General features: G+C 37.9%; 1 protein-coding gene across 11 annotated transcripts in view; it reads right to left on the bottom strand.

Moving 5' to 3' along the window:
- LOC117331334 (membrane-associated guanylate kinase, WW and PDZ domain-containing protein 2-like) overlaps positions 1-18,448 on the bottom strand; it is a 101,536-nt gene that overhangs the window by 44,054 nt on the left and 39,034 nt on the right. For all 11 annotated transcript variants that reach the window (XR_004533502.1, XR_004533503.1, XR_004533501.1 and 8 more), the window contains one exon: positions 3,378-3,435. Coding sequence is in view for 8 of the 11 variants with exons in the window: in XM_033890008.1 (XP_033745899.1) it covers positions 3,378-3,435 (58 nt within the window). In the remaining 3 variants the exon portion in view is untranslated. The remainder of the gene's footprint in view (positions 1-3,377; positions 3,436-18,448) is intronic.

Genomic DNA, 18,448 nt, shown 5'->3' with positions numbered 1-18,448 from the left:
AAACCTCCCAGACAAAGTGATACACTAAATAAATGCTGGAGTGATACATTACTCTGATTGTACGTGTTTCAGTTTTTCATATCCAATCTCAATAAATGACAAAATAACATGTTACTAGTAGTCTCTTATCTTCCCTGATATAACTCTCCTTCATTTCCCCCTCACTTGCATCCTTCCTTCATCCCCCCCCCCCCCCCCCCCCCCCCCCCCCCCCCCCCCCACACACACTTCTACCCTCCTTCATCCCACTTTTAGTGTACCCTCCTTCATCCCACTTCTAGTGGACCCCTCCTTCATTACACTTTTAGTGTACCCTCCTTCATTCCACTTCCAGTATACCCCTTCCTACATCACCCAACCTGTACCCCTTCCTACATCACCCAACCTGTACCCCTCCTACATCCCCCTCACCTGTACCCCTCCTTTATCCCCCCTCGCATATACCCCTCCTACATACCCCTCACCTGTACCCCTCCTACATCCCCCTCACCTGTACCCCTCCTACACCCCCTCGCCTGTACCCCTCCTACATCCCCCTCACCTGTACCCCTCCTTTATCCCCCCTCACCTGTACCCCTCCTACATCCCCCTTACCTGTACCCCTTCTACACCCCCTCGCCTGTACCCCTCCTTCATCTCCCCTCACCTGTACCCCTCCTACATCCCCCTCACCTGTACCCCTTCTACATCCCCCTCACCTGTACCCCTCCTACACCCCCCTCACCTGTACCCCTCCTTTATCCCCCCTCGCATATACCCCTCCTACATACCCCTCACCTGTACCCCTCCTACATCCCCCTCACCTGTACCCCTCCTACATCCCCCTCACCTGTACCCCTCCTACATCCCCCTCACCTGTACCCCTCCTTCATCTCCCCTCACCTGTACCCCTCCTACATCCCCCTCACCTGTACCCCTCCTACATCCCCCTCACCTGTACCCCTCCTACATCCCCCTCACCTGTACCCCTCCTACATCCCCCTCACCTGTACCCCTCCTACATCCCCCCGCACCTGTACCCTCCTACATCCCCCTCAACTGTATACCCCTCCTACATCCCCCTCACCTGTACCCCTCCTACATCCCCCTCACCTGTACCCCTCCTACATCCCCTCACCTGTACCCCTCCTACATCCCCCTCACCTGTACCCCTCCTACATCCCCCTCACCTGTACCCCTCCTACATCCCCCTCACCTGTACCCCTCCTACATCCCCCTCACCTGTACCCCTCCTACACCCCCCTCACCTGTACCCCTCCTTTATCCCCCCTCGCATATACCCCTCCTACATCCCCCTCACCTGTACCCCTCCTACATCCCCCTCACCTGTACCCCTCCTACACCCCCTCACCTGTACCCCTCCTACATCCCCCCTCACCTATACCCCTCCTACACCCCCTCACCTGTACCCCTCCTACATCCCCCTCACCTGTACCCCTCCTACACCCCCCTCACCTGTACCCCTCCTACATCCCCCTCACCTGTACCCCTCCTACATCCCCCTCACCTGTACCCCTCCTTTATCCCCCCTCGCATATACCCCTCCTACATCCCCCTCACCTGTACCCCTCCTACATCCCCCTCACCTGTACCCCTCCTACACCCCCCTCACCTGTACCCCTCCTACATCCCCCTCACCTGTACCCCTCCTTTATCCCCCCTCACCTGTACCCCTCCTTTATCCCCCCTCGCATATACCCCTCCTACATCCCCCTCACCTGTACCCCTCCTACACCCCCCTTCTAGTGTACCCCTCCTTCATCCCATTTCTAGTGTACCCCTCCTTCATCCCACTTCCAGTGTACCCCTCCTAAATCACCCAACCTGTACCCCTCCTACATCCCCCTTACCTGTACCCCTATTTCTCAAAGATAACAACATAAAACAAACCAATTCCCTAAAAAATAGTAATACTAAGGAATTTTTTATTGCTTAAATTAATATCCATGAGAGCCCATTACAAGACCACAAAGGCAGGATTAAAAGTCAATATTCCTTCATCTAATTAACCAGCATCTGTTCTTAATTAGCTAAAATATAAAATACCTTTTCATGCAGGAATAACTAGCTAGGCCGTGGATTAATTAGATGATAACCCGTATTTCACTTTAACAGTGGATCAACAGCATTATGTGTTACAAGAGTCACATTACTAGCCTAGTAATGTCCATAATAATAGTATTGATTCATTTTTATTTTTCTGATTTCCACATAATTTATTTTCTCCATGATTAATTAATTGATATGTTATAACTGGAGCATAAAATTTCTGTGGGCCAAATCTGGGTCAGCTATAAGTGTACACACTGAATATATATCATTCTCTGTTCTCCTGATAATAAAAGTCAGGAAAAAATTAATCAGGCAAGTGAAGACAGATTCAGCCCTACCCCAGGGAAACAGATTATCTGAAGTCTATGGACTGGTTTATCAAGGTCTGATCAGCAGCAAATTGACAGAAGTAAAAAGTAGTGTATTATAAAAAAAAAAACGATCAAGGAAGCATGAAAAAAAATGTATAAATTTCCCTTTCTTTACAGAAAAAACAAGGTGTATTTCCTAACAAAGATGAGATGACATAAGTTTGGAGATAACCCTTCAGTTTTGAAATTTGCAGTGGACTACAGCTCGATTATTACATCTTAATTCATTAAACATGCCTTTTGTAGTAGAAATCTTGGATTACTCTGCCAAGTATCTGTAATGGTGGTAACATTCATTGACTGATTAATCTGGATTGTGGATGTGTTGACGTCAGTCATGTTAATTGACATCATTAAACAAATCACCATCAAGACTTTATATTAAAATTGGAAATTTGCAGACATGCCACATTTTTTCAATGACCAATCAAATACCATATTTACAGTAAGAGTTGCCACTACCTTATTACAAAGACACTAATGTTATTGTTAAAACACAGTAATAACAGACACAGCATTGGTGCTGAAGTAGGGAGTCGAATATGAGCCATGTCTGATTATATCAGGTTCTACAGAGCTGGCATGTCACAGATGATAAAGAAGATTTATTGGCTATATGTACACGACACAGTATCATGGGAACCCATGTCAAAGTTTGTACAACACTTGTGATCAACATGCCCTTGTACAGTGTGGTATCACTGGAGTAGCCATGTATACTTCAGACAGTTATCGTAACAGAAATCGTGTAAGTTCTCAAATGGAATCTGAAATAAGTACTCCAGCTTTCACAAAGACAGGTTCATACAGACTTATCACAAAGTCTGAGAATAACATGCTGCTAAATTCCAAACCATCAACGAATGTCGGACAAGACGTTTATAGAGAAGAAAGAAAATACTTACTCAACCAATGTCGGACAAAACGTTTACAGAGAAGAAAGTAAATACTTACTCAATAAAGTATGTTCCAAAATGTGGATCCTCAACTTTCTCCCAACCAAAGGGCAATTCTGCAAAACACAAGATGGCGAGTGGTTATAGCTACAATCACGTAATCATGCCTTCCTTCCATCAACCATTCACACTTATTTACAAAACTGTAGGAAGCCTGTTTATTTACATGTGCTGATGAGGCTAGCTGAACAGCCGTTGTGTATGAAATCCTTCCCCAGTCATACAGTTGGGGCATATACTCTCAGCATGTCTGCATCAGTGCATGGGTGCAATCAAACTTATCATCAAACCACCCCATTCAATGGCAGATCCAAAGTTCAATCAACATTGGGCTTCAGCAGAGATTCCACATACTTTGTTCAGATTATCAATGGGAAGATTTTACAGACAAGAAATTGATAAAACAGATTCATAAAAGCGCAGTTTCATATCTGACAAATGTTTTTAAAACATTTCTAAGATAAAAAGAAGATTGTTATCTTTACCAGTTTCATCCTGGGGATTACAGGACAAGATCCAAAACCAAATGTGCTGTTAACTATTCAACAATTTTAAGTAACTTATATTTGGAATTGTTATAGTGACGAGGTCTATTTGATCCTAATTTTCACCTCCAGCACCTTCTGACATTAAAAAGGTTTGAATTTGGTGATGTTACACAAATGTGGCTCACAAAATGGTATCAAACTTCCTGCTCATTTCTGCTGCCAGTTTGTCCTGAACCTGATTAGGAGGTGTTGAGTCGAGAATACGAGATCATTAGTGGAGTTAGGGGAGGAAGGGTAAAAAGGGAGGAAAACACATCACTAGGGTAACTGTAGGGGGATAAAGGAAAGGGGGAGGGAGGAGTCAGACAAGGAGGAAAGGGGGGAGGGAGAAGTGAGACGGGGAGGGAGAAGTGAGACGAGGAGGAAAGGGGGGGGGGGGAATTATAGGGGAATCAGGGAAAGTCTGGGGACATCTCAGGAGTCAGGCTGGGACGGGGATATGAGGAACACATCACTATGGGTAACTAAGGAGATTGGGCATCGAGGAAAGTCTGGGGGACATAAAATATTTTCAGCTAACAACATATACTTCACATCTGATATGTCATCTTTAAACAAAAGAAAGAAGCACCACACTTTGGAATGCTAGAGATTGACCCCATCAGTTAACAAAGTTCCTCTGGAGGTCAAACTAGAGGAGCTGAGCATCTCATAACATATAGTAACATCTGGGGTGCCTCCTAACTGGGGATTTCTAAACATATATCTACATCTAGGTCATAAGTAAATATTACACATGATAGAAATTTGGGAAATATGTAAACATATATTTGTGAACCTCTGTTATATAATAGATATATATGTGATATATCTAGAATTACACATCTCTAATCTTACAAAGATTTTTAGGGAAAATAAACATCCCATAAATATTCTACACATTGGACTGGGCCATCCTTAGTTGTTTAATCTAACTGGCACACTTGAGGCCTCAATAACATATAACGATACTACATATAAAGGGCTACAAAGGAAATCCTCAAAATGCAACACTCTGGAAATTTCCCTCTTTGTTTAATATCATTTTTTTCAAAAATGCATTTCTTACATTGTTTTACTGTTAATCAGTTAAACAATTACTTTTATTTGTGTCAGTAAAAAAAAACCCATATTTTTATTCATTTTTGAACATTATGGAAAATAGGAACCTCCATTCCCTCTTCCTGCAGCTTCAAAGAAGTGAGGTATTTTTCAAATAATTTGCAATCGTCACTTACAGATTGATTTTCTTACGGATATTACAACACTTTTTCTTAAGTTTTGTTGGCTAGCAATTCGATTTAAACGTTCCAAGTGTAACAGAACTTTTGGAGGGCAGTGTATATTGAAAAGTAAAATGGATAAAGAGCTTTTCCTCATAACTTCACATTTTTTTCTCTAAGTTAACTGTATAAAGTACCTTAGGAACATGGATATTTCTACACAACTGAAGGTACAGTACTTATTTTGTACTCGACTCTAAAGGATGTCTATAAATAAACATCCGACACTGGTTTATATCGCGACATTAGAGACCCCTGTGTACACTGCCAAGATACTAATTCTTCAGAGAAGTAGTATCCTAATGTAATTTGGAGCTAGTGTAAATTTATATAACATGCACTTATTATAAATAGTGTACATGTACCACCCAAAACACTAACACTAATTGCTACTTGCTTGTCCTTCATCCAAACATACTACTGGCCCAAAACCATTACTCTAGCTAGGCCTCTAATGAGAAGAAGTAATTTAAAGATCTTAAAAAATTTGACACCTATGACCTTAAAATAGTCCAAGGTCATTAATTTCAACAACTTGATAGCCTTTCATCCCAGCATGCTACTGGCCCAATATCATGACTTTGCACCTCTAGGTTATTGATCCCGAGAAGAAGTCAATATTGGAAATTGTTTACAGATGCACAAGCCGGACAAAGTAATCACATTTCTATTTTTTTGGTCAGATTGTCGTAGTCGAATAACCGGAAAATACGACTTTTCCAACCCAATTAAACGATTTCTTTTAACATGATTCAAGAGAAAATTGTTTTGGTTTTTGAATTTTTACCACTATAAACGAAATACCCTATTAAGGGTTACCCAATTAAGTGGAATGTACTGTACATAGGTCACTTGAGATTGTTTCAGGTGACCAAAAAATTGAATTGTAGATATAGCTTCTGTTTACTTTACACCATAGCTTTATTGACTTTCTAACAAAACAAGTTTGACGATGAAGAATGAGACGAAGGTAAAGTATGAACAAAAGAATTCGGATAAGTACAAAAACAGAAAACTGGAACAATTTTGGATTATAGAGAACAAACATCAGGACGTAGCACAGACATCAAAACTTTAATGGAGCCTGAAAATATAACAGTAAGGAGTACAGAGGAGAAAGCATCAGAAGTAGGCACTATCAGATTAGGATGGTGTGCGTCATACAACCCACACATACATCCTACAGGAGTCTTCCACTAGGATCAAACACATCTTCTATCAAACTGCACCATCACACTGGCAAGCTAACACTCCAGTGATCGACAACCACAGCCAAGTTTGGTTAACTTACAAATAAACGATAAAGCTCCACTGATCAACCAAGTCTGGTTAACTTACAAATAAACGATAAAGCTCCACTGATCAACCAAGTCTGGTTAACTTACAAATAAACGATAAAGCTCCACTGATCAACCAAGTCTGGTTAACTTACAAATAAACGATAAAGCTCCACTGATCAACCAAGTTTGGTTAACTTACAAATAAACGATAAAGCTCCACTGATCAACCAAGTCTGGTTAACTTACAAATAAACGATAAAGCTCCACTGATCAACCAAGTCAAAAGTCTGAAAACTAAGGTATTCGACAATGGCAGACCATGTTTGGTTTACTCACAAAAATTTGAAATCCAGTGATTGACAATGTTTGGTTAACTTACAAACGCTACAACTTCATTGTTCGACAATGGTCATCAACAATGGTTAACCCAGTTTTGTTAATTCAAAAATGAAATGTTTTCAGAAAAATCATATCTATAGTAACCACTACAATGGAAACTTAAGTAGAATATGATTTTTTTCTTGTGCAGTTTTTCAAATGGCATGCTTCAGTGTACATACATAAAGATGTATAAGTTCCTATGTACTGGTAAACACACCAAAAGGCCACAGTATATCAGGTGCAAGATTTTAATTAAGTAACCAGATGTAACGTGTGAAGCATTACAACACCTATTCATAGCATGCGTGGTACTGTATCAGAACATTTGGTTCCGACTCAACCCTCCTTATTACTCATACATATTTCCTTTCTGTATATGGACAATTTTAATTAACGTCCAGTCTATGTTCTAATGTATGTGATAAAGCAATTTCTAAATCAGTTTTATCTCATTTGATTCTGAAAGGTTTTTAAACTTTCAGTATAAAAGCAGAAAAACATGAAAATGGAAAACTAAAAGAGCTGTGTTTGAGAGGAGAAGATTCAAGCAAATGTTTGCAGTGGAAAAAGCTGTATGATTTGTTACAGAAATAAAGGATGTATTTAGTTGAAAATTGGAGTAAAAGTTGTGTGGAAAAGCCAAGCAAAAAGTGGAGAAGCTGAGCCAGTTTTCACAGGAGAAGCTGAGACTACATACACTAACTAATGAGACACAGTGTCCAAATGATTGATGCAAGTTTAGGAGTCAATTATGACCAGCGTGAACAGCCAACAGCCCTACAGTATGTCTATTGTGGATTGTGAATAGTGGATTACAATACTAACTAATTTATAAAGTATCTATAACACTGTTTAGTGGATTACAATACTAACCAATATATAAAGTACCAATAACACTATGTTTAGTGGATTACAATACTAACTAATATATAAAGTACCAATAACACTATGTTTAGTGGATTACAATACTAACCAATATATAAAGTATCTATAACACTGTTTAGTGGATTACAATACTAACTAATATATAAAGTACCTATAACACTATGTTTAGTGGATTACAATACTAACCAATATATAAAGTACCTATAACACTGTTTAGTGGATTACAATACTAACCAATATATAAAGTACCAATAACACTATGTTTAGTGGATTACAATACTAACCAATATATAAAGTACCAATAACACTGTTTAGTGGATTACAATACTAACTAATATATAAAGTACCAATAACACTATGTTTAGTGGATTACATGTACTAACCAATATATAAAGTATCTATAACACTGTTTAGTGGATTACAATACTAACCAATATATAAAGTACCTATAACACTATGTTTAGTGGATTACAATACTAACCAATATATAAAGTATACAACACTATGTTTAGTGGATTACAATACTAACCAATATATAAAGTATCTATAACACTATGTTTAGTGGATTACAATACTAACCAATATATAAAGTACCAATAACACTATGTTTAGTGGATTACAATACTAACCAATATATAAAGTACCAATAACACTATGTTTAGTGGATTACAATACTAACTAATATATAAAGTACCAATAACACTATGTTTACCGAGTTATCAACTTCTTTTCACTGACTTAAACAATCCAACTTCAGCTGACTCCAGGAATATAACATTTTCAGTAAGTGTCTACAAAACCATAAACAACCCGTGTATTGTTCAATACTGTAATGCTGTAAATTATACTATATAAATCTATATAAATGCAGCACCTTGAGTTTAGATGACAAGGTATTCGACTGGTTTTTGGGGCATGATTTCTACCAAATCATTGTACAACAGTATTTACATCTGAACAGAGATCTACACTGTATATATACTTCCAATTAGGTCAGTTCCAAAACTTTTCTGGAACCACAGAATTCCTTCCAAACTATTATCAGAATACTGTGGGTCAATGACACTGAAAGAAAACCCCACAGAGAACTCTACACCAACTTTTAACATCTACACCAACTTTTAACAAAGACATTCTATCTGATAAACTTACTGAGATGATTGGCCAGAATAAACAATAGTACCAAAAGTACAAGATAATTGGCCAGAATATCTGACTGTTCATATACTTACTGTTGATGAAAGGGTCAGTATGGCCTTAAATAACCCCAGCCTTTCAACTCGTGTGCTCCCTAAGTCAATTCAAAGTAAATCCAAGATGGAGGTTTGTGAAGATTCTGGGGGATAATGAGGAGAGATACAGAGCTATCTGTGTATGTCAGATATAAATATTGCTGTGTAAAAACAGCTCGGATCTGTCAGTTAGTGTTAGTGGGGAGGTAGTCGGCCTACATCAACATAGTAACTAACACAGATAGGTCTGTGGGCTTTCCTCCCAGCCTACCCTGTAGTTACACCTACCAACATAGTAACTAACACAGATAGGTCTGTGGGCTTTCCTCCCAGTCTACCCTGTAGTTACACCTACCAACATAGTAACTAACACAGATAGGTCTGTGGGCTTTACTCCCAGCCTACCCTGTAGTTACACCTACCAAGGATGGGCGAGTTTGTTCTACCTCAGAGAGTCACAGTATTACTTTTACAACTTGATGCACAACTACTCCAACATTTAGTGGTATCATAGCTATACCTTCAATAATTCTGATGTGTTTAACTTGTGTGGATGAAGGTCCAAAATAAGGAAGACACTCGGTCCTATTAGATACATCTGTAACAATACATCAGTCCTATTAGATACATCTGTAACAATACATATGCCTGAGTAAACATATTGTGTATGTTTCCGATTACAGTACTACCATGGCTAGTTGTACTTCTGACTTTGGTAACGGTGGCCAGACCTCACCCAGAGGTTTCCAATAAAGAGATTTCTTATAAGCAGTTATCAATGAAATTTGTGAATAAACTGATAATGAAATTAGGTTTAAATAAACTATTCTGACACTTAACTGTTTATATAGACAGAAACTTCCACCAAACAATGTTTTTCATGGAACATTGATATTCATGCTAATGATATAATGGCACTTAGAAAATAGTCAGGTTTGTAGCAATTTCCTGTGAACTAAATTCATAATATATAGACTATCAGAAATATTTTGATTATATGAAGGAACATTCAAATATTTGGTCAATTACTACCTGTAAAACACCTGTGAATGAACATATGTAAAGTTTATTTCAGTCAAAACCATTTATAACTATATCTACCAGAAGGAAAGAGTGTCATCATGATATAATAAAGAAAGTTCTACATTATTTATTGGTATATAACACAAATACAAATTGTTTAAAATGAATAGGTAGGTGCAATTTTTTTTAAACAACTGATGTTGGGGGAATTCAGCTCAGCTGTAAGCCTGTTAGAGTTATCTCCCTTGACAAGACAAAAGTAAAGTTACAGATGTCCGTGTGCTGTATTGATATCCTCCCAAGAACCTTGAGAACAGATTGAGATATGTCAGATCACGATGCGTCACATCACCTATCTATTCCAAATGCAATAAACTAACAAAAGCAAATCCCATACTTTCCTGTACCATTAAATTGAGTTTTTACTGAATTACAAAGCTTTGTTATAAATACATGTTCCTGTTTGTCAATAATAAATACTAAAATCATAAAAGTTTACTCTGGAGTCTACGGACAATTATGTGTATACACAGGCCAAGTCTAGACAGCAGCAACATCAAACAGTGTCTGTGTACTAATGACAAAGCTTCATTATAACAAATATCAGTTACCTCCTCAACAAAACCTCCAACATTTGTTTTATCTCTTTCCTGTACTTATTTTTTTTAAGGTTTTAGCCTTTCATATTGTGGTATCAAACTAAAATTGGGATTACAAGGCATCCATCTACCAATTTACCCTGCACAGGAATAGATATCGCATAACGGCTCAATTCCACTTCAACTCACGCAAAGTAAGACTTTGCATCAGTAATATAATTGGGAAGGATATTATGAAAAATAGTTTTTGAGCTCCGAGTGAGAAAATGAAGTCAGATGCTAGATACCAATGAGAAAGCTGATGAATTTACATACAATAAATATACCCAGCATCCAATACACCCATCACATACATCAATAAATATATATTTGGCTATCAGACATAGCAGAGTGCTAAATTCATTGGCACATGTCAAGTTTTACAAGAATTAATTTTTCCTCTACAATCCGGATAATATATACAGATTGAAGAGTTGTCTGGAGTACCTGCCTGTTTATCTCCAAAATTACACTAGCACAATCATTGCATGTAGCATATGTAATTTCTTGTCAAAGTAATTGAATTTTGGCTTTCCTGGGGTTTAAAACAAAACATTGCTCACTACGGTATAGTGATCCTTTATATTTAAGATTTACACTGACATCAACATCTTTCTAGATGACTTATATTTCTGATGAGTTTCAATAGAACACAGCATATTGTCATACATTGTATAACAGTAGAATGGTGAGGGCATTCACCCATAAAATGTTTGGTCCATACACAGCAAGGAAACGATTAAAGGCCTCAAACCCATAAAATGTTTGGTCCATACAGAGGAAGGAAATGATTAAAGACCTCACACCCATAAAATGTTTGGTCCATAGTGAGCAAGGAAACAAAGACATCAACAGAAGGATACAATTGAACACTTTTTAATTTTCACAGTTCTCTATGAGCTGTTGTACTGTGAAGAGTTGCGTAACCAGAAGTGTCTAACTATCACCGAAAAAACATCAGGATGGAGGAAACCATCCCAACGTCATAACACATGTTACTACAGATAACCGCAGTGACGTCATAACACATGATAAACTAAGATTAAAGTCCTTCATCACCAAGACTTGCTCAACATGTCAGGATAATGGTGTCAAAGGTCAAGGTCATAGACAACAGAATTTACAGGAAATCAACAACCTATCATGATACTGCTACAGCTTCATTATCACTGCAGCTAAAGCATAATATCTCAATGATAAGAGGCTTACAATATAAAAGGTCAAGGTCACAGTACATATTGTATCCCACTAATCATTAGATATCACCCAGCTGATGTTACCAGGAAGTATACTCACTGGGATAATATAGCCACTATTGTCTATGGAAGGCCAAATACTATAGTGAAACTTTGAACTACATACATTTCAAAACAAAATAAAGAAGCTCAGAAAATAAAAGTATACCTTGCCTTTACACTGTCTAAAGATGACCTGACATTTGCAGTTCTTGCTAAGATCCTTTTTATCACACTTATGTCCATGGCCTTGACCTTTGGTCAAAGTGCTGGTTTTAGAACTGTCAGGCATACTGACTTCTATACCCTTGGTCAAGGTGCCAGTCTTTGTCATTTCAGAAACGGCCTTAGTAAGGGTACCAGTCCGGGACATATCCGAAACATTGGTGTCCTTGGTCAGAGTACTGGATTTGGACATGTCCGACACATTACTATTTATAGACATTTTACTGCTAGACAGGGTAGCGGTGGACACACCCTGGAGGAGCACCATATTGGAGGTGTTATTGTCTCAACTAGACCCTCCAGATTGATCACAAATATCCAGTCTTTGTCAATTCAACTACACAGAAATATATTCCCATTTAGGTACGAATGTATCTAGTAAAATCCAATCTGCCGTTCATTATTGCACTCACATTTTAATTTGGTCACAAATACATATTTGTCCTTGTATATAATCCAGAATAATGAGATTATCCACAATACTCTAATTCAATCACACAAGCCAATGATGTGTTAACAAGATTATCACCATATGTTAATCACATAATCCACTGTATGTAAATTATTAAATACTACACTGTTGTAGGTATACACAGAAGGTGTAAATCACACAGGGAGGATCCCTCTAACCATCAACACAATTAATCTGAACTAAAGCACCTATAAACTGTAAGACAATCAATCACCATCACATTACCTCACCCCTCAGCCCCACCAGCCAGCTGTGGTAGCCATTAGGGGATGACCCCAGGTACTAGGGAGTCTGTTGGTGGTACAAGTTTTTTGTCTGTGTATCTAACAGCACTGTCAGGGAGCAAGTGTGACCAATTACACAGCAATCATCCAGAACATTTCCAACACATGGTGAGACAGACCTATTATCTAGTGAGCTTTGTTTTACCTCAGTGATGATAGATACATCCCTCGTTACATAATACTAATGTTACACTGTAGGTAAATATTATGGTAGCTACAGATCCAAACATCACTTAGGTCTAAATGTTGTTACTACCAGAACCTCACAGTTATATCCTCATTCACATCAAGTGTCAGGTCACTGTTGTTCAGAGAATTGTCAATCAACACTTTTTTTATGATTTTGTTTACATGTGTTCAAAACAAAAACATCTGGTGTAAACAGTATTGTCCCTCACAGTAGCAGTTCAACATATACATGTACTAAAATCACTGACTTCTATCTCGGAAAGCCCACAATTTTAACATGTATATTAATCAGATTAATTTGTTTGTCCTCTTCTCTAATCGACACAGATCAACCATCTAAGGAAATTCTATAACATCCACAATTTAGAGAAGGATCTTCGACCATATCAGACACTGTACTCCATGTCAACTTCAATCCTTGAAAAATGTCATGGAATTTCAGCGATATCTAAAGAGGTGTTTCATTTCACAATTAGGTGACTCAGGTATTCAAAGGTCCAAATTTTCAGGATCAAGAATTGTACTTTCCAAAACAAAAATGACAATAACTAGATTCATGGAAGTCCTGTGATATCTGGATACAATAAATGGTGCTCAGTCTCTGTATATTATCTCCATTAGAATGTAAGATCAACAGCTGTAGAGGAGTGACACGGGGACTTCCAGTAGCATTTGTAGCCCATAAGTTGTCCATATGATACAGAGCCTGAGGGAATCTACACCTCTCGGCTACAACAGCTCTGCAGGTTTGGCTGCTGCACCTAGCAGGTCATGTACCCCATCTGTCGATGACAAGTTTTTCATTGTCTGAGTAGTGAGGGGACGTTGACAGACAGACATGTATTTTGTGGTACACAAACTTGTGACATAACCTTACTTCTCCAGTGTACTTATCTGTAATCAACAGCTGTGGCACAGATTCATATCCATCGATAAAACTCTCTTTGCTCCTCGTAAGTCATCCAAGGACAGAAAAAAGGACGCTAATATCCCCAGTTAAAAATTACCAAAAAAAGTGACTGAAGTGCTGATGTATCCAATATCTGAGTAGGAAAGATATCCCTGGATAAGATATTAAACTGTGGCATGAGATTCAACTTCTTTACAAAAATACACATCTTCATATTCATCAAAAATATGTTTCCCAATCACTAACTAAAAATGACTTTCTATCTCACAAACTTGGAAGTCTATGTCCACAAATATGAATTATTTGAACAATTCCCTCATCAAGTATACTCTCCAGAATATATCACGGAAGTGCTACATATAAATATCCACACATCTTGTGACGATTCTCTCAGTGACAGCCCGATGCAGATAATGTTCCAGTTCAATGGCCAATAATTCTGTTTCACTCGGACAGTCCATAGGAAGGGCTAGTCATCAACACGGCTCGCTAATAAATTGAATGTTTTTGCATCAATGATGAATACACATCATCACGATAACCTAACCTGCCAGTCGTGTTAACATCCCTGATGCTCATACAGTTACAACTGACCTTATCTGCAGGATGGCACCTCAATGAGGCTTATATACCGAAAAAACGATACTGCTGCAAATCTAATTTGTCTGATGAAATTGCTGAGTTATCAGAATGTTTTCTGTGAAATTATTTTCTCTTTAATGCTCCACATTTGCCATTCACTACAAAACATGGAATGTTTTAAAATCAAAAAAGAATATTCACAAAAATTCCAGGCTGTTTGTCAAGTTCATTTCACAAGATCCAGACTGTCCTTGTTCGGTAGAATTAGTACACAAATTATTGTTTCTTTTTCTGCTACACATCAATGGTAAGTATTTCAATAAACTTTCTCTGCTATACATCAATGGTAAGTATTTAAATAAAAAGTGTTTTTCTTCTGAAACGGTACAATCACTGCGCTATACAGCGGGAGGTTTGATAATCTGATCACTTCCTATACAGACCAACAGTTCCTTGTCAGGGAGGGGTGCTGAGACGCTTTAAGATAAAACTACCACTAGACACGTCAGCTCTGTCAAAGGTCCGGCCTCTATCTCTAGCCCTCAGCTACACTGGAGAAAGTCTATCCTTACCAGCATCACATTTTACATTGTTCTTTGATGCAGGTCACCACCATGCCAAACTTCTCTCAGTATTCAACAGCCTACTTCAGTGTAAAGAGATAAAACAGTTCCCAGCTTCTTTCAGGGAAAAAAAATAATTCACTACTCATGAAATGCTTTCATTTCAAGCTCTGCTCGGTATATATGGAGTATGAAATGCCACCTTACAGACTGCTCTTCCATAAATGTGTAGAACAAGGGATCTTGTGCTTCTTTCATCCACAAATCCCACTCAAATTTTCTCCTATACACATTTTTACATGTCCATCATCACATTTGCAGTGTACACATTTTAAAGTATCCTTCACAAATTTCTTACTTGTAGTATACATGGGTCACATGCAGTTTGAAGATTTAAACCTCTTCAGAGAAACCATATTGGCAGGCTGTAGAGAGAATTAACCCTCCTTGAGAAGTTAGATACCCTCTCCAGACAAGGGTAGAACATTAAGTGTCAGTGACGAACTCCTCTACCATGTAATCTGGTGCCGAGGACCTGCTTGACTCCAGGTCACAGCTTTAGGTGTTCAACACAAAGAAAGTCAATAAGAGAAGGTGCTGTTCCACACATATTGGTATACTTTGGTAACACTTGAGTTCCACTATGGAGTACTTCCACAAGTTAGACAAACATTGTGTCTCACTTTACAGTTAACTGACTACCATATGTAAGGTGTAATTCTGAAGTTTGAACACTGTCCTCCAATACTAGCTGATTTCAGTTAGTAAACATTTACAATCAGTCATTCTGATACAACACAAAGAAATATTGAAGTGTGTAAATTTCCTTTGTAGTCTTTGTTCATTCTCCTTTTATCAAAATAATTGCTTTACAAAAGAATATCACTTTTGTAAAATGAATGTTCAGTTTTTCTATAACCAGAGTTGTACAATTTGTAATAACTAAGATTCCAGTCAGGTTTTGCTTCATTAGGTTTGATAAAAATCCTGCATTTTAGATATCCTTTTATCCTCAAGTGTTGATTTAGCTAGATCTGCCAGAGGATGTAAGACGAATTAGTTTTACCTTCTTTTACAGGTAATCTGATAAACATTGTCAGATTACAGAAATAATGTTTTAAATCACAAGCTCAAAATATTTTGTTTGGTGACTTCTACACTTGTAGATATTACTGGTGAGGAGATTCCCGGTGCTGAAGTCCTGTGAATGATGATAGGATATGTTGAGATGTGTAAATCCCCCTGTGCTACAGGTATTCCTCAACAGGGTTATATAATCATAAAGAAATAACACTAAAACTATGGGGAACAGGTACTCCACAGAACTCTCCACACGGTAACATTGACGGTAACATTGACGACTATAGAGGAAGTGTAAGGAGATCTCTACCTCACTTCTCCTCTCCGTAATAGTTATCCTCTTATCCACTCATAAAGCCCCGTCAAGGTGCCCTCTCGGTGTTTACTGGTGTGAGACTGATGCCATGTGTGACCGTCTATGACAGGTGGGCTGTCTGATCCTAATCTTAACACTCAAAACTTATTTCGGTTTCCATTGTTACCGAAGTACATTCCTCCAGAATCACAAGTTCATTTTATCAATGTCATGAACGAAGACCTAATTATCGAAGGAGAGTTTTTCTACAACATTCACACAATAAACCAAGTCAGTGGCAGAGAGAGAACCAAAGCTCTGACAGTGACATTCTATTTGTCTGTATTGTTAACAACCTGTATATGTCCAACTGAATGTTCTCGATGATCACTACATATACACTTTCTTGTCAAACAGTTTAGTTCTCAATGATCACTATAACACTTTCTTGTCGAACAATTTAACTCGTGCAGTAAACAATCAATGACATCAGGATATACACGGCAGCCTCCTGTTATTATTTACACAATGTGAATGCACATCTTAATCATTCAAGCTGGTTGTGTTTATCTTATTAATATGTATATATACCTGGTAGTGTCCCATAACATCTACCCGAAATCAATCGGAATACTAAACAATTAGTGAACAGGTGTATACAGATCCATAAAGTGTGTCGTTAACTCTCAGGTAAATTTACATATAATTATACCTACAGGACTACATACAGCACCTGTGTCGCGTGGCGTTGAGAGGTAGGGAGCTGTATACCAATAACATTGTGTATTGACACCAATGTAGTAACAGGAACAACATAAATAACATGTCATATTGATTTGATATACAATTAGGATGTAGATCAGCGTAAACACCGTGTATAGACGAGGATATTGTGTAGGTGATACAGCAGGTACAATGTGGATCAGTTAGTACTGGCAGTTACATTCTCTTCCTGGCAATATATAGATACATTTATCATACCCAGTATAAAACACTTTATTGTGTATGTAATACTGGGAGAGCCATATATGTCAGTCTATTCCAATCCAGATACATTTATCATACCCAGTATAAAACACTTTATTGTGTATATAATACTGGGAGTCTATTCCATATCATACCCAGTATAAAACACTTTATTGTGTATATAATACTGGGAGAGCCATATATGTCAGTCTATTCCAATCCAGATACATTCATCATACCCAGTATAAAACACTTTATTGTGTATGTAATACTGGCAGTCTATTCCAATCCAGATACATTTATCATACCCAGTATAAAACACTTTATTGTGTATATAATACTGGCAGTCTATTCCATATCATACCCAGTATAAAACACTTTATTGTGTATGTAATACTGGGAGTCTATTCCATATCATACCCAGTATAAAACACTTTATTGTGTATGTAATACTGGGGGAGCCATATATGTCAGTCTATTCCAATCCAGATACATTTATCATACCCAGTATAAAACACCTTATTGTGTATGTAATACTGGGGGAGCCATATATGTCAGTCTATTCCAATCCAGATACATTTATCATACCCAGTATAAAACACTTTATTGTGTATATAATACTGGGAGTCTATTCCAATCCAGATACAGTCATCAAGCCTCCTACTCTTGTTACATCCGATACAGATGAGGAATTGGGTTAATTTAATTGGTATGAATGAGTATTCCTCAACATTAGAGGACAGATACAGTTAATTAAACAATATATCACCTATCTGAGGCTATTTCTGACTTTTTCCATTCGACTAATATATATTAACATTCTATAAAAACAGGAATCTGATTCTACAGGGATCACACACTTTTATCTAAATTAGACTTCAGCAAGCCTTCTCACTTTTTATAAATCCAACACTATCATTGAACTCTGACTGACCAGCCCAAATATAAATGCTATGCCAATAACTGACCAAAGAAATCCTGGAACTCTTGATGTTTGACACGATCCTGCCACTGGTATT

Source organism: Pecten maximus, chromosome 7 (genome assembly GCF_902652985.1).
Source record: "Pecten maximus chromosome 7, xPecMax1.1, whole genome shotgun sequence".
NCBI classification, from domain to species: Eukaryota; Metazoa; Mollusca; class Bivalvia; order Pectinida; family Pectinidae; genus Pecten; species Pecten maximus.
Note: the sequence above shows the minus strand (reverse complement) of the source record. Positions and strands in the feature narration are given on the sequence as shown.